Source organism: Nuphar pumila, chromosome 1 (assembly GCF_984573655.1).
Source record: "Nuphar pumila chromosome 1, dmNupPumi1.hap1.1, whole genome shotgun sequence".
In the NCBI taxonomy this organism is placed as follows: domain Eukaryota; kingdom Viridiplantae; phylum Streptophyta; class Magnoliopsida; order Nymphaeales; family Nymphaeaceae; genus Nuphar; species Nuphar pumila.
Genome location: NC_143249.1, coordinates 6,405,790 through 6,427,923, shown reverse-complemented (window position 1 = coordinate 6,427,923; position 22,134 = coordinate 6,405,790). Strand labels below are relative to the sequence as shown.

General features: G+C 38.6%; 1 protein-coding gene across 2 annotated transcripts; it reads right to left on the bottom strand.

The window, feature by feature from the left end:
• Positions 1-1,530: 1,530 nt before the first annotated feature.
• Positions 1,531-21,893, bottom strand: VPS22 (EAP30/Vps36 family protein). 2 transcript variants are annotated; one of them, XM_090009538.1, is made up of 7 exons: positions 21,660-21,893; positions 21,446-21,556; positions 4,483-4,618; positions 3,510-3,664; positions 3,200-3,307; positions 2,021-2,110; positions 1,531-1,926 (listed from the first exon to the last, which is right to left on the bottom strand). In XM_090009538.1, the coding sequence occupies exons 1-7, from the start codon at positions 21,708-21,710 to the stop codon at positions 1,816-1,818; spliced, it is 762 nt and encodes a 253-aa protein (XP_089865664.1). In that variant the 5' UTR covers positions 21,711-21,893; the 3' UTR covers positions 1,531-1,815. The 2 variants fall into 2 exon arrangements, with proteins under 2 accessions (XP_089865664.1, XP_089865668.1); XM_090009542.1 differs by lacking the exon at positions 3,200-3,307.
• Positions 21,894-22,134: the final 241 nt, after the last annotated feature.

Genomic DNA, 22,134 nt, shown 5'->3' with positions numbered 1-22,134 from the left:
GTTGAATGATCTTGAAAGTCCTTGACCGTTGGTCAAAGGCAGGTGATCGTTCAAAGTCATTTTTGATCAATTTTCAAATTGTTAGATTTATGATTTTTAATTTCATTTTAAACCAAAAAGTCTATAAATCTCTTTTTTCAGCTTTTGGTTCATTAGATTTTTTTGATTCTCAAGTTCTCACTTTCTATTCTTTTGCTCTCGATTTGGCTTGCCAAGTTCACGTGTGGTAGAACTCACTTGATCTTGCAAAGCAGTGACACTCTTGAGGTTCAAAACTAGTTGTATCATGAAAACTCAATAGCAAACAAACTATTTTCGCATCTTCAAAAATCTCAAGCTAGGGCGATTGAAGGTCTAAAGATAGCGATCTTAAGAACGTGCCTTTAGGCTTGGGATCTTGGTTTTTCAAAATCCAGTTTTTGGCCACTATTTGTGACAATAATTTATTATTATTAAAACTGTACATTTTAAGAGAAAGAGAGAGGTGGAGAAGGTTGGGAGGTAAAAATAGATTTTTATTGGTTGCTATTTTTGAGGGATTTGTCCCAAACAGTTATTTATGATGTTTTCTATATAATTATATATTTTGGCCATTCTAAACACATCCATAGGGTCAGATTTGGTCAACATGACCTGCTCTGTGAGATTCTTCTAGGGGTTCCGGCGTCTGCCAGAATGGCCAATATTATCCCGTAGCTTCCACAGAAGCATTGAATAAATCGACTGTTTCAAACCCAAATAAAGAGCCACCGTCATTGATCTTTTTGGTTTAAAAAAAGACACAAGAATATGGAAACAGATCAGATACAAACACAAGACACGAATGTGTTTTTTTTTTATTATGACAAAATGGAACTTTTTTTAATATTTAATTTACAGAAAAATTACAAAAGTACTTCATTGATAATAAAAACTTTCAAGAATAAACATATAAATTAAGGTTTAAACTCAAATTTATTAAGAAAAAACACAAAAAATATAGTAAACATAACAAAATACGAAAAATGGATAAAAAACAGTGCCAGAATGACACGTGTAAGTTCGTGTTGCTAGACACGTGATCTTATCCAACATGCCTCCTCTGACATTTTTATAACAGATTTTAAAAAATATCTACAATCAGAAGAAAATCCTACATCAAGGAGATTACCCACTATCTAACCTTTCATCAAAGAGCAGAATACCCCAAATGATTATGAGATAATAAGGCTCCAACCCAATGTTAAACAGCGTTCTTTCTTTGGTAAGTTATGCCTTGTTCTCAGTACACAATTCTGGAGGCCAATATTTCATTCATAGAGCTACACACGAGCCACATCCGATCTTTTATGTCTGACAGTAGGAAACCACCGACTAATAGGAACAGCCCTCACATGTATCACCTTACAGCCATTAGGTGGCCATTGGGGTGGTGGCAGTGCCCAATTGCTCTGATGGTACCAAAAGATACCGCGGAAAGGTGATGAGAAAGATCCAATGTCAGGAGAATCACATGAATGAATATTTGAAGAACATAACTATTTGTATGTAAAGGCAACTATTCTTTCTGAATAAATGACTGAAGTAGTTATGTACAAATACAAGCAACAAAGAAGTGTCCCCTCTTCATACATTCACAAAACCAATACAGTAGCTTAATGTTTCGCAGCATTGTCTTAAGATCTCAACCGAGTAGACATTAATATCTCTTGAATTTCTACTACGCCTGTTTCTTTTCCCTTCTAGTCATATGGAAAAATATAGAGAAGCAACTGAAATTAACTGTGATGCCCCAAGGAAACAAATGGACCTACCTATGGTCAATGTGCTGCATTTTTATAAAGCCTTTGTACCATCAGCACCAGCAGCAGAAATTGAAGCTACACAAGGGAACCAGTAGCGACGCTTTCTATCCTTGTGACCATCATCAATCATAACCAGTCCTTCCTGCATGTGTAGTATCATCGACAACATAAAATAAACAGTGATTAGTATCACTACTGTTGTTGGACCAATAAAATTGCAAAAAGACAAGGCCTACTTTTAGTAGAGTTTCAAGAGCATCAATGGCACGCCCATATGGCCATCCCAAGTGCTTCTGCACCTCTTCCATTGTTACATACCCCTGAGTCTGGAAGATCAAGAAAAAGCCTGTGAGAGACTCAAAAGTTTCAAGTAGAACATGGGCCATATACTAAATTGAATAATGGTCCATGGCGGACTAGAATTACTGTAAAAGCAAACTCCAAAATTAATGAGCATTGCCAAATGAAATCTGTAGACAGCAACAACATCAAATGTTATAAAATAAAAATAAAAAAAGTACAGGCTCATCACCACTGGCATCAGATTCAGATCCATTTTATATAGGCCTCAATCCCTGAGTCCCAATCATTGATAAAGATCTCACAAGCTGAAACTTTACAACCATAAACTCTAGGAGGAGATGAGTTTTATGCATGGGAAGAGAAGCCATTTCACTGGCAAATGCAGCTATGAAACAGCACAGGTAACAGATTTAAATTCATCTTTTCTATACGTGGAACATTACTTGAGCAGAAATGTCAATATGATTACCCAACCCCAAGACAAAACAGATAAGCAGAATTTTACTTCCAGTAAAGCTTAATGAATAAAGCTTCTCAATATTTCTCCATCCACTACATAGTGGCCAGTCAGAGAACAAAAGTTAAAGTCCCTTAATTGAAGAGGAAGACAATTTTTGAGAGCTTGTATGAAAGGTCAAGTGCTATGACATCCAACATCATATTTCCCATAACAAAGGAAGGCAGCAAACTTGGTAGAAACCTAAAGGCCATTAAATCATGCATCAAGTTGAAAACATTTGAATGCACATGCAATCGAACAAACGATAAAATAAAACACGCATGGATGAAATTACACTATATATAGAGTTGGTCTTGCAAACCAAAAACTGGATGATGATATGTTGTATATCCAATATGTGCGGTGAGTTTGGTCCATCACCAATATATCACATGCAGACATAAGACTAACCAAATAAGATGAATCTGCACCCAAGATTGTTTCCACTATATTTTGGTTAGAAAGAATGGATAAAACGTATGCAGCCTTTGTTACTGAGAACCACTACAATAAGTTTCAGAAAAATCATGGTTGCAAATACACCATAAACAACATCAGCTAGTTGACATGTACGAATATCAACCAATAGTCAACATAAGTTCCAACTACAAACCTGTGCTAGCTCCAGAAGTTCATTATGGTCTTTGTTCAACTCAGTAGGAACTGACCTAACGAGTCTTTTCTTCCCAACTGAAAAAACCTCAAAGCCACTGCCCAGACACTGCACCAATTTACACAAACTAGTGTTTGCCCATGCTTTAACTGGGGTTTGAATTCAAATTAAATAAAACTACACCCTTGCATGACATTAAAATAAACAGAAAAGGAGAATGCTGCTTCTTAGATGGAAGAGGCAGATGTTCTCAACCAATTCAATAGAAGAACTCTTTAGTTCAACAACAAAGTAAGCTTCAGAATGATACCTTCAGTTTACTTATAGCACGCAAGCAGTCATCTTCAGATACTGAGTCGCGAGCAACCTTACGCCTTTGACAAAGAAGGATACAGAGCTCCTGCAGATCAATCAACCCACCATTTGTGGATCTGGTAGCCAAGCATATGTCCACAATTTGGACCCCTGCATTGTGCCCAAATCTATCATTTTATCTCAGGAAAAGCACCACTACACCAACATGCACATTCAAATTCAAATATGAATCTTCTCAAGAAATCTGCAACAGTATATCATACATGAATACATACATGTATAATACATAAATGGGAAAATATTGGCAACACTTGATGGTACCATACTTTCTAACAGAAACTCATAGGCGCGAGCTTTATCTGATCAATCTAATCCCACAGTTGCATTTGCCACAGTTCATTTATTAAGAATAAAAAAAAATATCATGTCCATCGTGAAATAACAGCACACTGCAAATTGTTGATTTTTGAAGCTCTTAAAAAATTGCTCGTGCAACTCAATTGGGATCACGTGTTTTTGACTAAACAAACCATGCAGATCATATCAGTAGGGCTTGATTCACAAAAGTATCATGAAATTTTGAAAGAAAGCAGATAGTTTCTACTAAAACATACAGTACAATCAAGAGAGAGAGAGAGATGGTAACTTGGAAGTGGCCATTGCATTTATAGAGGGATCTAAGTGGCACACATGGCTAGACAACTAATTAGGTATCTAACCTTTTCCAAACATCAGGCACTATCATTCTATCAAGATGACAAAACTAAAAGTTAGAAGTTAAAACACAATTCAGTTGATGAAACCTCAAAGTTTAATACTGTACTGCAGCATTTTAGTCATTCATGTGCCTAAGCAACCCCTCAGTACTTTTGTCAGTCTCTGAATTATGCCCAAGTATTATTACATCCAAAGTGAAAGCAGAGAACTTAATATTCAAAATTCAGCACAATATGGAGCAAAATACTAACCAAGTTCATAATAGAAGTCACCAATCCCTAACAGCTCAGCCCAGAATCCCTTGTTTGATGCCAAGGGATCCACTCCAACTTTTGCACACATTTCATGAAATTGTGACCTGAATGCAGGATTCTTGCGAATGTCATTCTGCACTGCCCAGAACAAAGAAAAAAATTAAGGTAAAAGTAAAAAATGACACACATTATTAAAATAAACCAATACGTCTGCAGGGAAACGGAGATGTACTCTCTCATCCTTATCTATATATGAAAAGCATGTAGCATTCTGAAGGAAATCCAACAATCTTGTTGAAATGCCAGAACAATTCTAATAGACCTAAGAGCAGGAATGATGAACTTCGAGAAAAGACACCCAATTAACTGTGATCTATGTTTCTTGTTTTTACCACTGCACACACGCATGTGTGTGTGTGTGTGGGAGAGAGAGAGAGAGAGAGCACTAAAGAAGTAGGAAAAGTTCAAAAAGAGCAGGAGTGATGAACTCCCAGAAAAAATACTAACCTCATTAACTGTGATTTATCTTGCTTGGTTTTACCATTGCAGCCTAATGTTGGGCTGAACTAGGCAGCCTTGTTTTCAAATCTAACAGACATCTGCTGATGTTCCAGGAATTACGTTAAAATTTGCTTGAAGTTTATTTTTATTGCATCACCAATACTAAAGGATAAAGGAGTCGAGTTGAGCAAAAACCGTAGAGAATGATATCTCCAAGCTGCACCTTGGACTCAGGGCTATCTATTTGAATATGCAGGCTAGGATCTGAACACAGTAACAATCCACGGCAGAGTCTGAACAGAACTACACAAATTAGGTCAAGATATCGATCCAGTTTTAACGTGAATCAGATCCAAACTAATCTAACAATCCACAAAAATTCAAAATTACTTGCAAACAAAAATTTTGATACAATCAAACACCTGAATGAGGTTCATGTTGAGCTACTCTTCTGACCCTTACAAATCAAGCCAATAGCTCATTGAGGTTCCAAGTCCATATTTGATAGGGGTACACATGAAACAGTTAGGGTAAAGCCTGACTCCTTGAGAGCTTAATGCCCCTACATAAACTACTCACGGCAATAAATGCGGTCTTGGAGAGCCTCAAGTTTAATCCAAAAATGTCACCATCTGTCTCATACAGTAGTAAATCAAGCATAATAGTTGCAACCTCATTTCCCTTCTCACCATAAGGCCCTAAAATTAAAGTATCATGTACCTTTTGCTCTTCCAAGAAGTTCTCACAGATGAGTGCCACTTGTCTCTAGGGAATCTTGCACAAGTCCTCCCAGATTTCCATAACTCGCACTAGTTACTTTATTTAAATGTGACTTTTTCAATATTTCCACTGGAAGCTAAACCTATCATATACCAGCGAGTAGTGATTGGTTCTCCTATCTCGGACCAAGATAGAATTATCCAGACACTTATCAGATAGGGGATAATACCTGGTTAAATATATGTCAAAGGGAACCTGGATAAAATATCATGTTCAAGGTTGTTCCATGATATATTATACCTGATGCTTTGTGAATTACCATGGAGCTAAGTCACACTGACTTATTAGGGATATTTTATATGGATATCCAAAATACCTAACTGGGAAATTACATCGGCATAGTGGACGTAAAGAATGTAACATACCCATGTTTCTAAGGGGTACCTGGATGAGTGTACACCTTGCCATTATGCCTCATGAACTCCCATTCAGCTAAATCACATATAGCCTCAAAACAAAGGCCATAAAGTTTAACGGTGACACAAGATATGGATATTCTAGAGTTGTAGACACCAAAATTTCACGATGCTTAAACGCTAACATCTTTTGAAGACAAGTGTTTGCAGGTACCAAATTGGACAACCTCTCACTAGACGGCAGAATGGACCGTCGTCCATTACTGAATGGCAGAACCAGGACGCCGTCCATTGCTCCACGAAAGAACAAAGAATATCGTCCGCTAGGGGATGGCACAGCCACTTTGTCCGTTGTACTGAACGCGTGGATAAGCCCGAGCTTATCCCTATCCGATTCCAACTGCCTGGTACGTCTCTCAGGGCAGGACTCTTCTTTAGACGAGTTTTTGTACAAGAAAAATTTTTTCCGGATGAGCGTGCTGAACTCTATAAATAGGGGCTCACCCTTATACCTTGAGCAACTGAAAATCCCATACCTATGTGCTGGCCCTGCAAGAACACGCCTACTTCAATCCAGCCGGTATGCTATCCAAACGCTATTGATGAACGCTCATATCTACATGAAAGTGCTAACGGATAGAAGAACGAGCTTGAATGATAGAAAGGACCCCCTAAGTCCGAAAAAGGTATTTTCTAGATCCCTAATCTATTTCTTTTTTTGATTGGGTATTTATACATGTTTTTTTTACCTTTGATTGCATATTGAAATCCGCAGCGACGCGATTTGAGCTACGGAGAATGAGAAAACCTGCCTCGTCTTTACTTTCCCGTCAGGTGAAGGACAGTTGGAGCTTGCAATGACGTCCTTACGATTTTAAAAGATGATTTCAGCGAATCCAAGTAAGTCACATCTTCCCAATGTTCAAATTTATTCATCAACAGTTTTTGGCGACTGAGATGAGACACATTACTTTTTCTTAATCTTTTTATAGCTAGAATTGCATTATGGGGAAATCTTGAAAATTTTGTTTTTCGGGTTTCATGTGTCTGTCGGACGACAATCCCTGTTTTCCTATCCGCTAAACTTTTGGTCGTCTGATGGCAACGCCGTCCACTGATAGTTCACATATCCGCGTGTCTGTGAAGTCTCAATTTGGTTGTCTGTTGGCTGCCGACCGACAATTTGCCTTTCCACTGATTGTCATCCTCTGGCCTTTAGTCGTTCGACAACATTTGCCAGACAGTGTCATCCTCAGGCAGTGTCGTCTGGTAACCTTTGGCTGTTTGCAGACCCCTGCGTCTGCATGTTTGGCCATCTTCTGCCAGACAACGTCGTCCGATTACGTTTGGTCATCTGCAGACCCTAGTGTTTGCAGGTTCTGTCGTCCACTTACAGGCAGTGTCGTTCGCAGACCCTCATGCCTGCAAACTTTTTTCGCTTCTTTTTTAGCCGTTTAATTGGTTTTATCTTACAAATAGGTTGCTCTGGATTAGTTGCATGCATCAACATTAGGTTTTAGGCTATATCACACTTTAGAAACCCTTGTTGGAGACTTGCATGCTCACCAAGAAAATAAGAAAAACACAGCCTCTAGCAAGTTAGGGCTTTGTGTGGGACATTCTTTGATTCCGTTGTGTGCTTCTCATTTTTATTTTCTTCTCTTTTAAAAAAAGTGACCCTTTGTTTATTACAAATTTTCAAAATCTCTTGTCCTATCATTTGGATCCTCGGATCCCTCCACTAGTACCTTTCAGTTGTTTGCTGGGGTATATCGGTGGCGGTACCATTAGAGCCAGATTCTCCATACTACTACTCTTCAGTTGTTAGCTAGGGTATATCAGTGTGGACCTGAAAGGGAGCCCTAAAACCCGAAGAGACCTCACGGATTAGTGGATACAACTTTCTAGGGTACTCAATTGTTTTAAAATTTTCTCGATTATTTGTCTGGGCCTGTTTGAATCAATTGCTTGGGATATAATGTATACCCGATCTAAAGCCCATAAATCCAAAATCCAATACATCCCAGAGAAACCACCTCTAGAGAATCCCACGTACAGGATGTCACCTCATATGATGCAAAACATCATATTCGATAAAGATCTTAAAGAAAGGACCCACACAGACGTTCCTGATGAGTCTATGAACGATCAGAAAAGGAAAAAGGCCTCGATGCTTTCTGAGTCCAGCTCACATCAGTACCCTCATCGGTTTCATAAAGTCCCCCATGCGGGTTACGAGACGAGTAATTCTAGCACGGATGTGTCTGTTAGAAAATGACATATATATGTATATACTTGAATATATATATATACATACTTTTCGTAATACAAGAGTATGTATATGTATATGTATATATATATGTATATAACTATATATTTAAAGTATATACTTATATTCTTGTAATACTTTTTTATTTATTTATTTTTGTAATTTTATTTCTTTCTTATTTTTTTGTCTTTTTGTCAAACAGTCATAATTGACTAGAGCTGTTGGACTGTCAAAACAGCCAACAGCCTTTTTGTCAGGTTCTGTCAAACAGTCAAAATGTTGACTGTTTGAATAGAGCTGTTGGGCTATTTTAATAGCTCCTCTCATGTAACCTCTCTATAAATAAGGGCATGCTGCCCATTGTAATTTCAATACAAAGGTAGAGGGTTTTACCTCTTACATATTCAGATTCAAGTGCATTTATGCACTATTCTTATGTTTGTGCTGTGGAGCATTTTGTATGCTATTTTGGTTTACCATATTGGGTGAATGTATGTTTTGCCAAGTTATTTGTAGACTTGATTGTGTGTAAGACTCTTTACATGGTATCAGAGCTTGGTGTATGATCAACCGTGCATTGGTGAGCTGCCTCGTAAAGCGTGCATTCTTTCTTTCGTGATTGGTGGTTCCTTTTTTTCTTTGGATTCATCATGGGTGAATTTTTTCCGCACAATATAAGCAACTCCAACTTCATTCCGCCATTCAAACTTGAAGGAAGCAACTATAACATTTGAGCGGGACACTTGGAGACATTCATCAAGGGTCAAGGTTTGTGGGGATTTGTAAGAGGTACTATTCTTGAACCCACTCCCAAAATTACATTAGGTGAAAATGACGTTGAGACTAGTCTTGAAGAAAAAAAACAAAGCCATGGAAGAATACTACAAAAAATTAGATGAATGGGAAATGAAAAATGCCAAAATTCTTTCATGGATGCTTAGTGGAGTTGAGACAAAAATTGCCTCAAACCTTTTGTGTTACAAAAAGGCAAATGAAGCATGGGAATATCTTAGAGATATGTTTACCGAAAAAGATATGGCTCACAAGTATTATCTCCAAGAAAAAGTTAGAAACATTAAACAAGGAGATAAGAATATAAGAGATTATTTTATGGAGTTATCTTCCATTTGGACCCAACTTGCCCAATTTGAACCCAAATGGGAAGGAAAGTGTATAGAAATGTGGAGAGTTCAAGTTGAAGAAGAGAGACTTTTCGCTTTTCTCTATGGTTTGAGACCCGAGTTTGAACAAACAAGGGCCTCCTTGCTATCATCTTCATCACCTCCTCCTATTCATGAGATTCTCACTAAACTTAGTGGAGAAGAGACTAGGCTAAACCTGAGTAAAAATGTTAGTGTGTTTGCTACTTCTAGCAATGGTCAAGAAGAGTATTGCGCACTTGCCGCATCAAAACCAGGACACTATATCAAGCCATATAAACCTCCTCATTTTAATAAGAATCGAGGAGAATAAAAAATCATTTGCCATAATTGTAATGAGCCCGGTCATATTAGGCCTCAATGTCCTAGATACAAATATAGGCCTCAAGAGTGGTTCGGTTGCACCATCGAAACAAGATGAAGATACTTTGAATCTCAAAGACCTCACCAAATCATTATCTCAACTGACGGAGGCATTGCAACCACTGCTTAAAGGATCTACCTCAGGAGCGGCCATTGCAACCTCTTCTACTCCCGGTATGTGCTCTTGGCTTCTTGATTCAGGAGCTTCTTTTCATATGACCCCACATAGATCTATATTATCCGAATGTCAACCTAATTCAAATGCATCATTTGTTTCCACTGCCGATGGTACTGCCTTGGAAATAGAGGGTGTTGGAATTTTTAAAAATGATTTGTCAAAACATAACAACTTTTATATTCCGAAAATAAGACTTATACCAAAACTTCATCTTAATCTACTTTTTGTTTCTCAAATCTCGGATCATGGATGTGATGTCATTTTCTCATCAAGTAAATGTTGGGTGCAGGATCGCCAGTCCAGGAAATTGATTGGGGAAGGTTCTAGGCAAGGAGATCTCTATTATATAGATTTCCTTTGTATTCCAAAGGAATCATTTTGCAACACTGCCCAAACAAAAGACATACGGACTTGGCATCATAGACTTGGGCATCCAAATATAAGAAAATTAAATTTTGTACCTATTACCAAGAATCTTTGTAAAGATAATTTTGAATACAAAGAATGTTTACTTGGTAAAATGACAGTCTTGCCTTATGGTCAAAGAACTTTTTACTCCTCAATGCCTTTTGAATTAGTTCATTCGGATGTATGGGGTCCTGCTCCTGTAGCCTCTAAAGGCGGATTCTCCTACTATGTTGTGTTTATTGATGACTTCACTAGATATTGTTGGATTTACTTTCTTAAGTATAAATCAGATGTATTTGCAACCTTCAAAACATTCCATAACATGATTAAAAATCAATTTGAAAGTAAACTCAAAATTCTCAGAACTGACTCTGGAGGAGAATACTTGTCAAATGAGTTTAAACAATTTTTAGAAAATGATGGAATTTTACATCAAAGATCATGTCCTAGAACCCCGCAACAAAATGGAATTTCAGAAAGGAAACACAGACATATTATGGAAACTACAAGAACTCTTCTTATTGCTAAAAATGTTCCAAAAAATCTTTGGGCTGAAGCTGCATTAACCTCAGTATATCTTATAAATAGGATGCCTTCCAAAACTTTATCTAATGAAATTACTTTTGAAAAATTATTCAAATATCAACCTGACTATCAAAGACTGAGAATCTTTGGTTGCAAATGTTATGTTTTGAATGATAAAGGAGATAAACTATCTTCTAAAGCTATTTCCTGTGCGTTCATTGGTTATTCAGAAACACAAAAAGGATTTAAATGTTATGATACCAAAAATGATAAACTTCTCATTTCAAGGAATGTTAATTTTGTTGAAAATGAAAGTGGATTTGAAGAAAACATGTCGGAAGACATAAACTCTGATTATTCTTTCTTGTTCAAACTATTGTCTAATGATGAAAATATTTATGTAGAACCTCTTATTGAAAATAGAACAATAGTTGAACCAATAGTATACACTAGAAGAAATCGAAATGCATTCAATGAAGGTGTAAATCAAAGTAATCATGAAGCATCAGAAATTCCTTCAGAACAAACCACTATTCGTAGATCAGAACGAACCTCAAGAATCCCAAATAAATTTGTGTCTTATGATTCATTCTCTCCTAAACATAAAGCATGTCTTATAGCTATTTCAGCTATTAAAAATTGAAATATATTTCAAATGGATGTTAAAAATGCATTTTTAAATGGGAATCTCAATGAGGAAGTATATATGGATATTCCACCTGGATTAATAATTCCTTCAGGTAAAGTGCTTAAATTAAAAAAGGCATTATATGGCCTCAAACAAGCACCTAAAGCTTGGTTTGATACTTTTAACAATGTTATTACAAGGTATGGTTTTAAACCATGCTATACTGATACAACTTTGTTTATCAAGAACTCTTCTGATGGTATTATAATTTTACTTTTATATGTTGATGATATGTTAATTATAGGTAGTGACAAGGAGGGAATCAAGAAAGTAAAACAGTTTTTGAAAAATTCTTTTGAAATGACAGAGCTTGGGTTTCTAACATACTTTCTTGGTATAGAAGTTTCATACTCTAACCGAGGATACATATTGTCACAAACAAAGTTTGCTTCAGATATTATTGACAGGTCAGGACTTTCAGATGATAAAGTTGTTGATACTCCAGAGATTGTTAGAATGAAAATACGAGCCGATGATGGAGTTCCTTTGGACAATCCAACTCCCTTCAGACAGCTAGTGGGATCTCTTATGTATTTAAGTATTACAAGACCTGACATAGCCCATGCTGTACATATAGCCAGTCAATTTCAACATGCTCCAACATCAGCTCATATGAGTGCAGTCATGAGGATTATTAAATACATCAGAGGCACTATAAATAAGGGAGTCTTTCTGTCCTCTTCTTCCTCCTTAGATCTTATTGCATATTCTGATGCTGATTGGGGAGGAGATCCAAATAACAGGCGCTCAACAACTGGTTTTTGTATATTTCTAGGTGAATCTTTGATTTCATGGAGGTGCAAGAAACAACAAAATGTGTCATTATCATCTACAGAAGCTGAATATAGAGCAATGGCAACTACTACTATGGAAGTCGTGTGGCTCAAACAACTGATTTCAGATATGGGGATTCACCTTCAGAATCCTACAAGATTGTGCTGTGACAATAAGAGTTCGATATACATTGCTCGAAATCATACATTTCATGAAAGAACTAAGCATATAGAGATGAATTGCCATTTTGTTCGTGAAGAATATTTGAAGAAGACTATTGATCTTCCCTATGTGACATCAGAATATCAACTTGCTGACTTCTTCACCAAGGCACTATGCTCACCAAGATTCAACTTTTTACTTGACAAACTTTTGGTGATTTCACCATAAGTTTGAGGGAGACTGTTAGAAAATGACATATATATGTATATACTTGAATATATATATACATACTTTTCGTAATACAAGAGTATGTATATGTATGTATATATATATATATATATATATGTATATATATATATATATATATGTATATGTATATAACTATATATTTAAAGTATATACTTATATTCTTGTAATACTTTTTTATTTATTTATTTTTGTAATTTTATTTCTTTCTTATTTTTTTGTCTTTTTGTCAAATAGTCATAATTGACTAGAGTTGTTGGACTCTCAAAACAGCCAACAGCCTTTTTGTCAGGTTCTGTCAAACAGTCAAAATGTTGACTGTTTGAATAGAGCTGTTGGGCTATTTTAATAGCTCCTCTCATGTAACCTCTCTATAAACAAGGGCATGCTGCCCATTGTAATTTCAATACAAAGGTAGAGGGTTTTACCTCTTACATATTCAGATTCAAGTGCATTTATGCACTATTCTTATGTTTGTGTTGTGGAGCATTTTGTATGCTATTTTGGTTTACCATATTGGGTGAATGTATGTTTTGTCAAGTTGTTTGTAGACTTGATTGTGTGTAAGACTCTTTACAGTGTCTACCAAAAAATGAATCCCTAAGACCTCGCATTTTAAATTTTAGTCTGAAGAACGACACCCCCATCAGTCTCGTAAAGTCCCTTACACGAGTTACGAGACGAAGAACTCTAGCACATGTGAGTCCACCAAGAGACGCACCCCTAAGACCTCGCATTTCAAAGCCTGATTCAAGGAAAAAGATGTGCTAGCAAAGGCCAGAGGGAATATGGAAAGGATGGATGATAAAATGAGAGAAATCCAAGAATAGTTGGGACGAGAACAGAAAAGAGCCGAAAGAAGAGCCCGAAGAACTCACGAGTCGGAATGTGAGAGGCTTAGTTGTCATAGGTGCTAGGCGGAACCTAGGCGGTGAGCCCCCTAAAAAGCCTAGGCGAGGCCTAGGCGGTATCCCAAATAAAAAAAAACATACAAATTTGTAAACAAACTACTAAAATTAATAACAAACATGTATACAAGATAAAATCAATCAACAACTTGAAAAACAATGCTAGGACTAAATTATTTGATTAACACATAACACAAAGTTATATGTTACTTCAAAAAAGAGAAAAACAAACATGCAGAGACATACTAAAGTCAGAGAACAGCTTGAGACACCAAACTTCTGCCGAGCACACCGAGTTTAACAAGTGGATACACACTTAATCAAATATAACTGAATGAAATTGGAAGAAGCAGCAAATCGCAACCTGGGAATTGTAAATGCTCACTTATGGATTCATGCTAAATCAATCCATTCTAGGGTACTGCAGAAACACAGATCTTTTGTGAAAACAAAGATACATCTAAAAAACAGTAAACTTGGAATGAAAATCATTTCAAATTTCAAAGTTAAATTTACAGCAAACCACGCCAATTTCCCAAATGCTACAAACTATAAGTTATAGCTGCAAGCTCACTTAAATAGCCAGAAAAAAGTAAATTAATAAAAAACAAGAATCTAGCCTTATTGAATAAAAAACCCAAGTGCAATAAGTGGAACATTACAGAAAAATTACATAAAACTTCACTAGAATTGCATACTCGCAAAAGAATTTCAAAGAACAAAATATGTGAATGCTGAATTTACGTTCCATGAAATACGATGACAGAGAGACCGAGCGAGTGAGAGAGGCGAGTGACATGGAGAGACCAAGCGAGAGAGAGAGAGGCGAGTGACAGAGAGAGAGACCGAGCGAGAGAGGCAAGTGACAGAGAGAAAGAGAGGCGAGTGGCGGAGAGAGAAAGAGACCGAGCGAGAGAGAGAGAGGCGAGTGACAGAGAGAGAGACCGAGCAAGAGAGGCGAGTGACAGAGAGAGAGAGACCGAGCAAGAGAGGCAAGTGACAGAGAGAGAGAGATGCGAGTGACAAAGAGAGAGACCGAGAGAGAGAGAGAGAGGCAAGTGACAAAGAGCGCGCGAGAGAGAGAGAGAGAGTACTTTTTTTTTAAACTTCTTTGTGCCTTAAGAGAGTCGAATGCGAAAAGAAAAGGAAAATGGGTCCCCCTTTATAGTCGTTGACACTTGGTCAAAAACTATAAACCGCCTAGGTGGTGCCTAGATAGAAAATTAGGGCCCCACTGCCCAAACTGCATCGCCCAGGCGGTGGGGCTACACTAGGCCGCCTAGGCGCTGTCTTTGACAACCAAGGTGAGAGGGCACGGTCCGACAGAGAGAGAAGAACCAGACAAACTCTACAGCCACAAGAAAAGTATAGTCAGTGGGGAGAGTCCCAAGTGTTCGATCTAGAGAGGAGAGTCTACAGATCCTGACTGATCCGACCAGTCCAGACCATGTCATTAGAAGCAGACTGAAAGATCAAATCATTGAAAGACATGGTCCAGAGCCTAACATTGAGAATGAGATACATAGATATGGACCGGAGGGAATATTCCATGGCAATTTTTTGCTTGAGAGATGTGACGACAACGATAATACACCCCCCAAGTTCTTGAAATTCAGTAGAAAGGGGGGACCCAAGGACTCACTTGTTCCTGTTCATGGGAAGTATGACCAAATATTGAAACAATGATAGAAGGCTAATTAATTGGTTCCCAAGAAGCCTTAAGGGAGAGGCATTAGAATGGTTTGTCACCTTGAACCTACAAAACATCAGAGAATTCAAGCAGATCATAAATTTGTTCATTGAGAGGTTCAGATTTAATGTTGAGGCTCTTTCCACCATCAACCAATTATATGATCTGAAACAAAAGAAAAAGGAAGGTGCCCATGAATTCAATAATCGATGGCAGTCTATAGCCAACAGGATGAAGGAATCTATCTCAGACTCTCATGCACTGATCATCCTCATAAACAACTTTTTTCAGCCTCTATGGAGCCTCGTCAACATGGCTCACGTTGAAACATATGGCAAACTCATCAATAAGGCTACAACCTTCGAGGTACGCATCAAGAGAGGAGTGTACGACAGGTTCCTGAAGAACAATAAAAAACACAACATCTACAGGAAGTCAGACCCATCTAAGGGCTACATCAACGTTGTAAGAACCTCAGGACAAAAATGCAGAAAGAACAACGATAAGGGACGGAAGACAAACAATCAGAATGACTCCCCAAAGAAGAAACATGAGAATGGATATGGGGACAAACCTAAGTAGACCAAAGATCGAACGTTAAACAAGTTTGAGCAGCCTCAGTCACAGGTCCTGCATTTGCTATTACATGACGGCCTACTCAGACTATTCAAAGTGTCTAACCCACCGTTGATGAAGAAAAATGATCCGACTAAGTATTGCCGATATCACAGAGTTGTGGGGTACAACACCGAAGAATGTTTTATCCTGAGACATATTATCCACGACCACATAGAGAGTGGAGAACTGCTTCTGAACGAAAAACAACCAAAGCCAAGCAACAACGATCGCACCACAGAAAAGGCAGTTCGGGCTTGTGAAGCGAGTGAAAACTAGTTCTCGAGGAAGAGTATGGAACAAGGGTCCTGTTCGACGAGACCTCATCTGTAGTAATTGTTCCTGTTCGATGCCTCAGTTACCCCAAATCTATTACCAAGGAGGGCAAAGGGTACAAAGAAGAGGAATTCCATGGGAGAATTAGGAATCCAGTCGAATAAACGTGATGTATCTGGACCCACCTGACAACAATCACACCAGGGCACTTTCCCTAACGTCCATCACGAAAAATGGCGACCTTCCTGTACAATCTTCATTGTCCAAACCCGAGGGGCAAACTGACATGGCAACCGTTCGGTCAAAAGAACAAATGACCCCGTCAGCAAACTTAATTGTGAGTGAGGCATCATCCAATTCGAGCCAAGTGTTAGCCAAAAACTTTTCCAAAAGGTCCAAGATCATAAGAGAATCGCTACCAGCCGCACCAAGAAGGAGAACTCAGGGTCTTAGCCACAAAGGGCTAAAAAAATGACAAAAGAGAAAAGCTCATGTGGGTTCTAAAAAAACAGTCCAGAAAGGGGTCAATCATCGTCAGATCGGTAGGGAGGCCCGTCACAAGAGATAACACAGAACTAGCATTTTCATTGCCTCAACTCAGCCTGAGTTCACAAAGGACAAGCAATAATTCGAGCTCCTCTTCCTCTCTGTTTGAAAAGGGCAATCACAGGTCAAGGTCAAACTACCATGGTCTAAAGAAGAAAAGATCTTCGACATGAATCATCATCCCCCAGCTCCAAATAAGCCTTCAAAACCCGGATTCTGTAAATAGCTTTTTAAAAAACCAAAAAAAATCAAAAAAAAATTTAATCCAAAAAATTTGAAATATTCCAAAAAATAAGAAAATTCAAAATGATTCTTTATGGTCCAAGCTATCCCCTTCGTTACAGGAGCATGCTATTCCTGATGATGAAACCAATGAAGCTTTTGTTAGGTTTTTCAGACCATTCTCAATAATGCTTTTCTATCCAAAATCATATAAGGGCATGCCAAAGGAGTCTGAACCAACCTAAAACCCAAGGATAGGGCATTGTAAAGTTATTTCAAAGTTTAAATATCTTAAATAAGAAGAAATCTTTAGCAGTCAAGCATATAAATCCCAAACCGATTCGACCTTGTTCGACGAGACCTAAATGATTTTGAAATCTCGATTTACTGCTAGACACTGGCCGACCACGTTCGGCAAGACTCACAACGATCTCCACATCCCAGTTGTCTCGGACGTTGGCCCAACCTCGTTTGGTGAGACCACAAACGGTCTTGATGCCCCAGTTATCCTTGAACTAATCCGACCTCGTTCAGCAAGACCCCACAACAGTCTTGGCAATCCAGTTCACCTCGACTCCAATAGTCATAGGAAGAGGATAGAACTTTATCATGATGCAAAGCATAACATAGATAGATCATTAAAGGTTAAGGATTTTTCTCAAAACGAATCTAACTTTCTTCAAAATAGTCCTTCCCTCAAGTAGGTCCTTAAACACAAGAGTCTACCACATAAGACACCCAAGTCTTGGGGAAAGATATGGCAGCAACACAACGAGGTCAAGGAACTTTAATTCAATAATTCTAACCCATGAGTCTATAATAATGAATTATAGGGGCACGGTATTATTATCGATGCATGAATATGGATCCGATGAAAACCCACCTAAGCGACCAACTCTCCACAAAAAAGGGTTGAGTGTTAATACCTTCAATGCTAATCAGCTTCATAGGTTGGTCTCCCGAGGAACCTTTTCTTTTATCTCAAGGAAAAACATCGAAAGAAAAAAAAAGAAGGAAAAGAGAAAAGAAAACAAAAATGCCTATGCTCCCCTCTAGATCTATGGTGTGATGGCAGGCTTCGATCGTATGATTGCCTCAGAGGCAGAGGTTGAAATGAAAAAAAATGAGAGATAGGAGAAAGCTAATACTTCTAGAACTACGGCAAGGTGACAGACTCTAGTCATATGGCCTAGAGAGGCAGAGGTTGGATAATTAGGGGCATTCTTCCTGGACTGGGAAGCCATGAAACCCATGATTGTCAAGTCTCAAGTCAAAGGATGGCAAAAGTGAGGAATAAAGCCCTCTGAGTTAAAAACAAAGACTCCAGGGAACTAATCTAGGGGCAAAAAATGTACTTGAATACGTTCTCATCAAGTCCTAGTCCTTCAGAGTTCAAGCCTTAGTGGGGGATCATCAGACCTAACATGAATGTCTTGAGACCTAATCTCATGTCCCTATAACTAGTCACTTAAAAAAAATAAGGCGAAATTAGAGGAGAAAAATACCAATGAAGCCGAGTGTCGCTATCCTAGGCCAACCTGAGAAGAGGAAAGTTTAAAGTGCAGGGATCTCAAATGCAGGAATCAACTTGTTAGGAAGGTTCTAATTTTTTAAGAAAGAGCAAAAATTTGCGACCTTATATGATCAATCACTCATAGCTGTCATAGGCTACCCACTCTATTACAAGTGCATGAGTCACAATGCATATCATAAATGATCATTGCATGCATCAAAGAGTCTAGTCATATGAATCTTGAGTCTAAGAAGTACACAGAAAGATTTGCCCTCTATTCGGTGCTACCTGACCAGAGTATGCCTGACTCTCCTCACTAGGACAAGAGGTCTTACGTCTAAATTGATCATCTTAGGAAAGGTATTTTCACCCTAACACTTTAATGGGGCAACTCTACCATATACATGAACCCACATGAGGTGTAGGATTCCTGATGTTTGCCCTCACAAATTCTCAAAAAGAAAAATCAATCGAAAGACATTTCAAATCAAAATGGGCCTAAAAGGCATGAAAGGGAGCAACATTTCTCTTATGCTATCACTGTCTTACGCCCAACAATTTTTTCTCTAAACAAAGTGTTTCTCAAACCAGCCCGGCCTCGCTCGGTGAGACCACAGACAGTCTCGAAAATCTGGTTCACTTCCTAAAACTGGCATCGACCTCGCTCGGCAAGACCACCAAATGGTCTTGGCAATCCAGTTGTCCTTGGACTGATCTCACCTCGTCCGGTGAGACCCATAACGGTCTCAATAGTCCAACCCTCCTTTCAAATGTTGGCTCCAACCTCGTTCGGCGAGACCAGTCTCGACAATTCAGTTCTCCTTCAGACACTAGCTCAACCTTGTTCGGCAGAACTGAATTCAGTCCCAATAACCTAGTGTTCCAAGCCTTGAGTGTCTATATTGATTAATGACAAAGAGAAGCATCTGTAGACACCAAAATTTCATGATGTCTAAACGCTAACATCTTTTGAAGATAAGTGTTTACAGGTATCAAATTGGACACTCTTTCAGTGGACGGCAAAATGGACCGCCGTCCATTACTAGACGGCTGAACCAAGACGTCGTTCGTTGCTGAACGACAGAACAAAGAGTGTTGTCCACTAGGAGACGACATAATCACTTTGTCGTCCACTATACCGAATGCGTGGATAAACCTGAGCTTATCTCTATCTGAATTCAACCGCATGGTATGTCTCCTAAGGCGAAAGGACTCTTCTTTGGACGAGTTTTCGTATGGGAAAACTCTTCCGGACGAGTGTGTTGAACTCTATAAATAGGGGTTCACCCCTATACCTTGAACATCAGGAAATCCCATACCTATGTGTTGGCCCTGCAAGAACACGCCTACTTCAATCATGCTGGTACGTTGTCCAAACACCATTGACGAACGCTCCTATCTACACGAAGGTGCTAACAAACAGAAGAACAAGCTTGAACAATAGAACGAACCCCCTGAGACCGAAAAAGGTATTTTTCATATCCCTAATCTATTTCTTTCAATCTTATTTCTCCTTTTGATTGGGTATTTATAAACATTTTTTTTTTACCTTTGATTTCATATTGGAATCCTCGGCGGCGCAATTCAAGCTATGGAGATTGAAAAAACCTGCCCCGCCTTTACCTTCCCGCCAGGCGAAAGACGGTCAAAGCTTGCAACGGCGTTCCTACGATTTTAGCGAATCCAAGTAAGTCCCATCTTCCCAACATTCAAATTTATTCATCAACACCAATATAACATATGTTAAAGACACAGAAAATTTGGCTAAATCCGCACCATGATTTCATGATTGTCATATAGAAAGTCACCGATATATAATTGATCTTCCTAAATCTCCTATACAAACAATGGATAATATAAAAAGAAAAGACCCAAACACAGTTCCGAAATGAAAAATTCTATACTGAAATAAAATCGATGCCTCTTCAGATTGTAGCTATGTTATGTGACAAAACTATGTATCATGTATTTCATGAGAAAATAATGCATATAGGACATTTATGCCAACTCTTGACAGCCATAACCAAACAGCCAAATCTTTCACTAGCGATTGGAATAAGAAAGATTCCATCCATTAAAGCACCAATCTTGAAACACAGGGCCGTAAAAATCTAGCAGGATTGTTGATCATATAGAGCTCGTTGCTTTCATCTTTAGATCTCTGAAACTACAGCATTCAAACAGTGTTTAGCTGAATCTTGCACTTCAGCACAAGGCTTTGGTTTGAGAAACAGGATAATTCTTCCAATTTGTTCCAAGAAATCGTCAAACCTAGGATTTCTCAATCACTATCACAAGTTTTCAGTCCAGAATTACATTTTTTCTCCAGTTTTCTCGAAAACAAATGATGATGAGCTTCCTCAAATCCAAAGCCTCTGAATTCCAAAAATAACAATTTCTTCTACATTTCAAGCTCACACATCTACGACCAAAATCTTGACATGCGGCTGGTCCTGCAGATCGATTTACTAAACCGATTTCAAACGCGCACGAGTATTACAACAAAATCAATCCAGAAACAGTCTTAGTGTCGCAAACCTCAACACGATTAGCAATGAATTGCGACGTCATCCAAACAAACAATCGATATAATCATAATTCGTCGATCTTGCTGACCTTAAAGTTAACACAACCGACGCATAAATCCCTCGAAACTCCAGCGTCAAATTCATTCCAATTACAGACAAAAAAGGGGAAAGAGAAGCAGAAGCACAATTGCAACTATAATCCGGAAAAGAAAAAAAAGGAAGAGGAAAATGCAGAGAGCGATTGGAGTGAACCTTGTGCTTGCGGGCGAATTCTTCCAACTGCGATCGGAAGGTAGCGAGCTGCTCCTTCATGAGATCCGTCCTCACCTTCGCGACATTCTCACCGACCAACCGATATTGGTCCTTTTCCCCCCCAAAGAAAAATACCATCACGTCAGAGATCCAGCAACAAACACAAAGGAGAAGAGCAGAAAAAAACCCTAGAAGATAGAGAGATAGAGTATACTCTGGTGGCTGCTGCAGTTTGCAGGCCGGAGATGCCGGGCCTTCTCCTCATCCCGTTCTCTGCGCAGCGCTAGTTCCCGTTCCCGTATGGAGAACTCACCCGAACGGAAAAAAATCCCGATCTTGGGGTCCGCCGCTTCCAACGGAAAAGGAAAGAAGACGATGTCTGAAAAAGGGTCGGACTCAGTCGACCTGGAACCAAGTGATCCGAGCCTCACCAAGTCACATACTCACCTGTAGCATGTTAGGGTTTGGATCTTATCTATTGAATCCGAGTATGTCTGGTCAGTTCGGTAGAGAAAATTGTATCGGGTTAGTGATCAGACTCGAATTCGGTTACAGTACTTCTACATCTGAATCTAGCTCTGAGTCAAAATCCAACCTGACTAGAAGGAATATATATCAAAATTTAATCGGATGTGGGTTCAGTAGTGGTACTCGTCATCCGAGTCTGAGTCCAACTCCGGATCCAACTA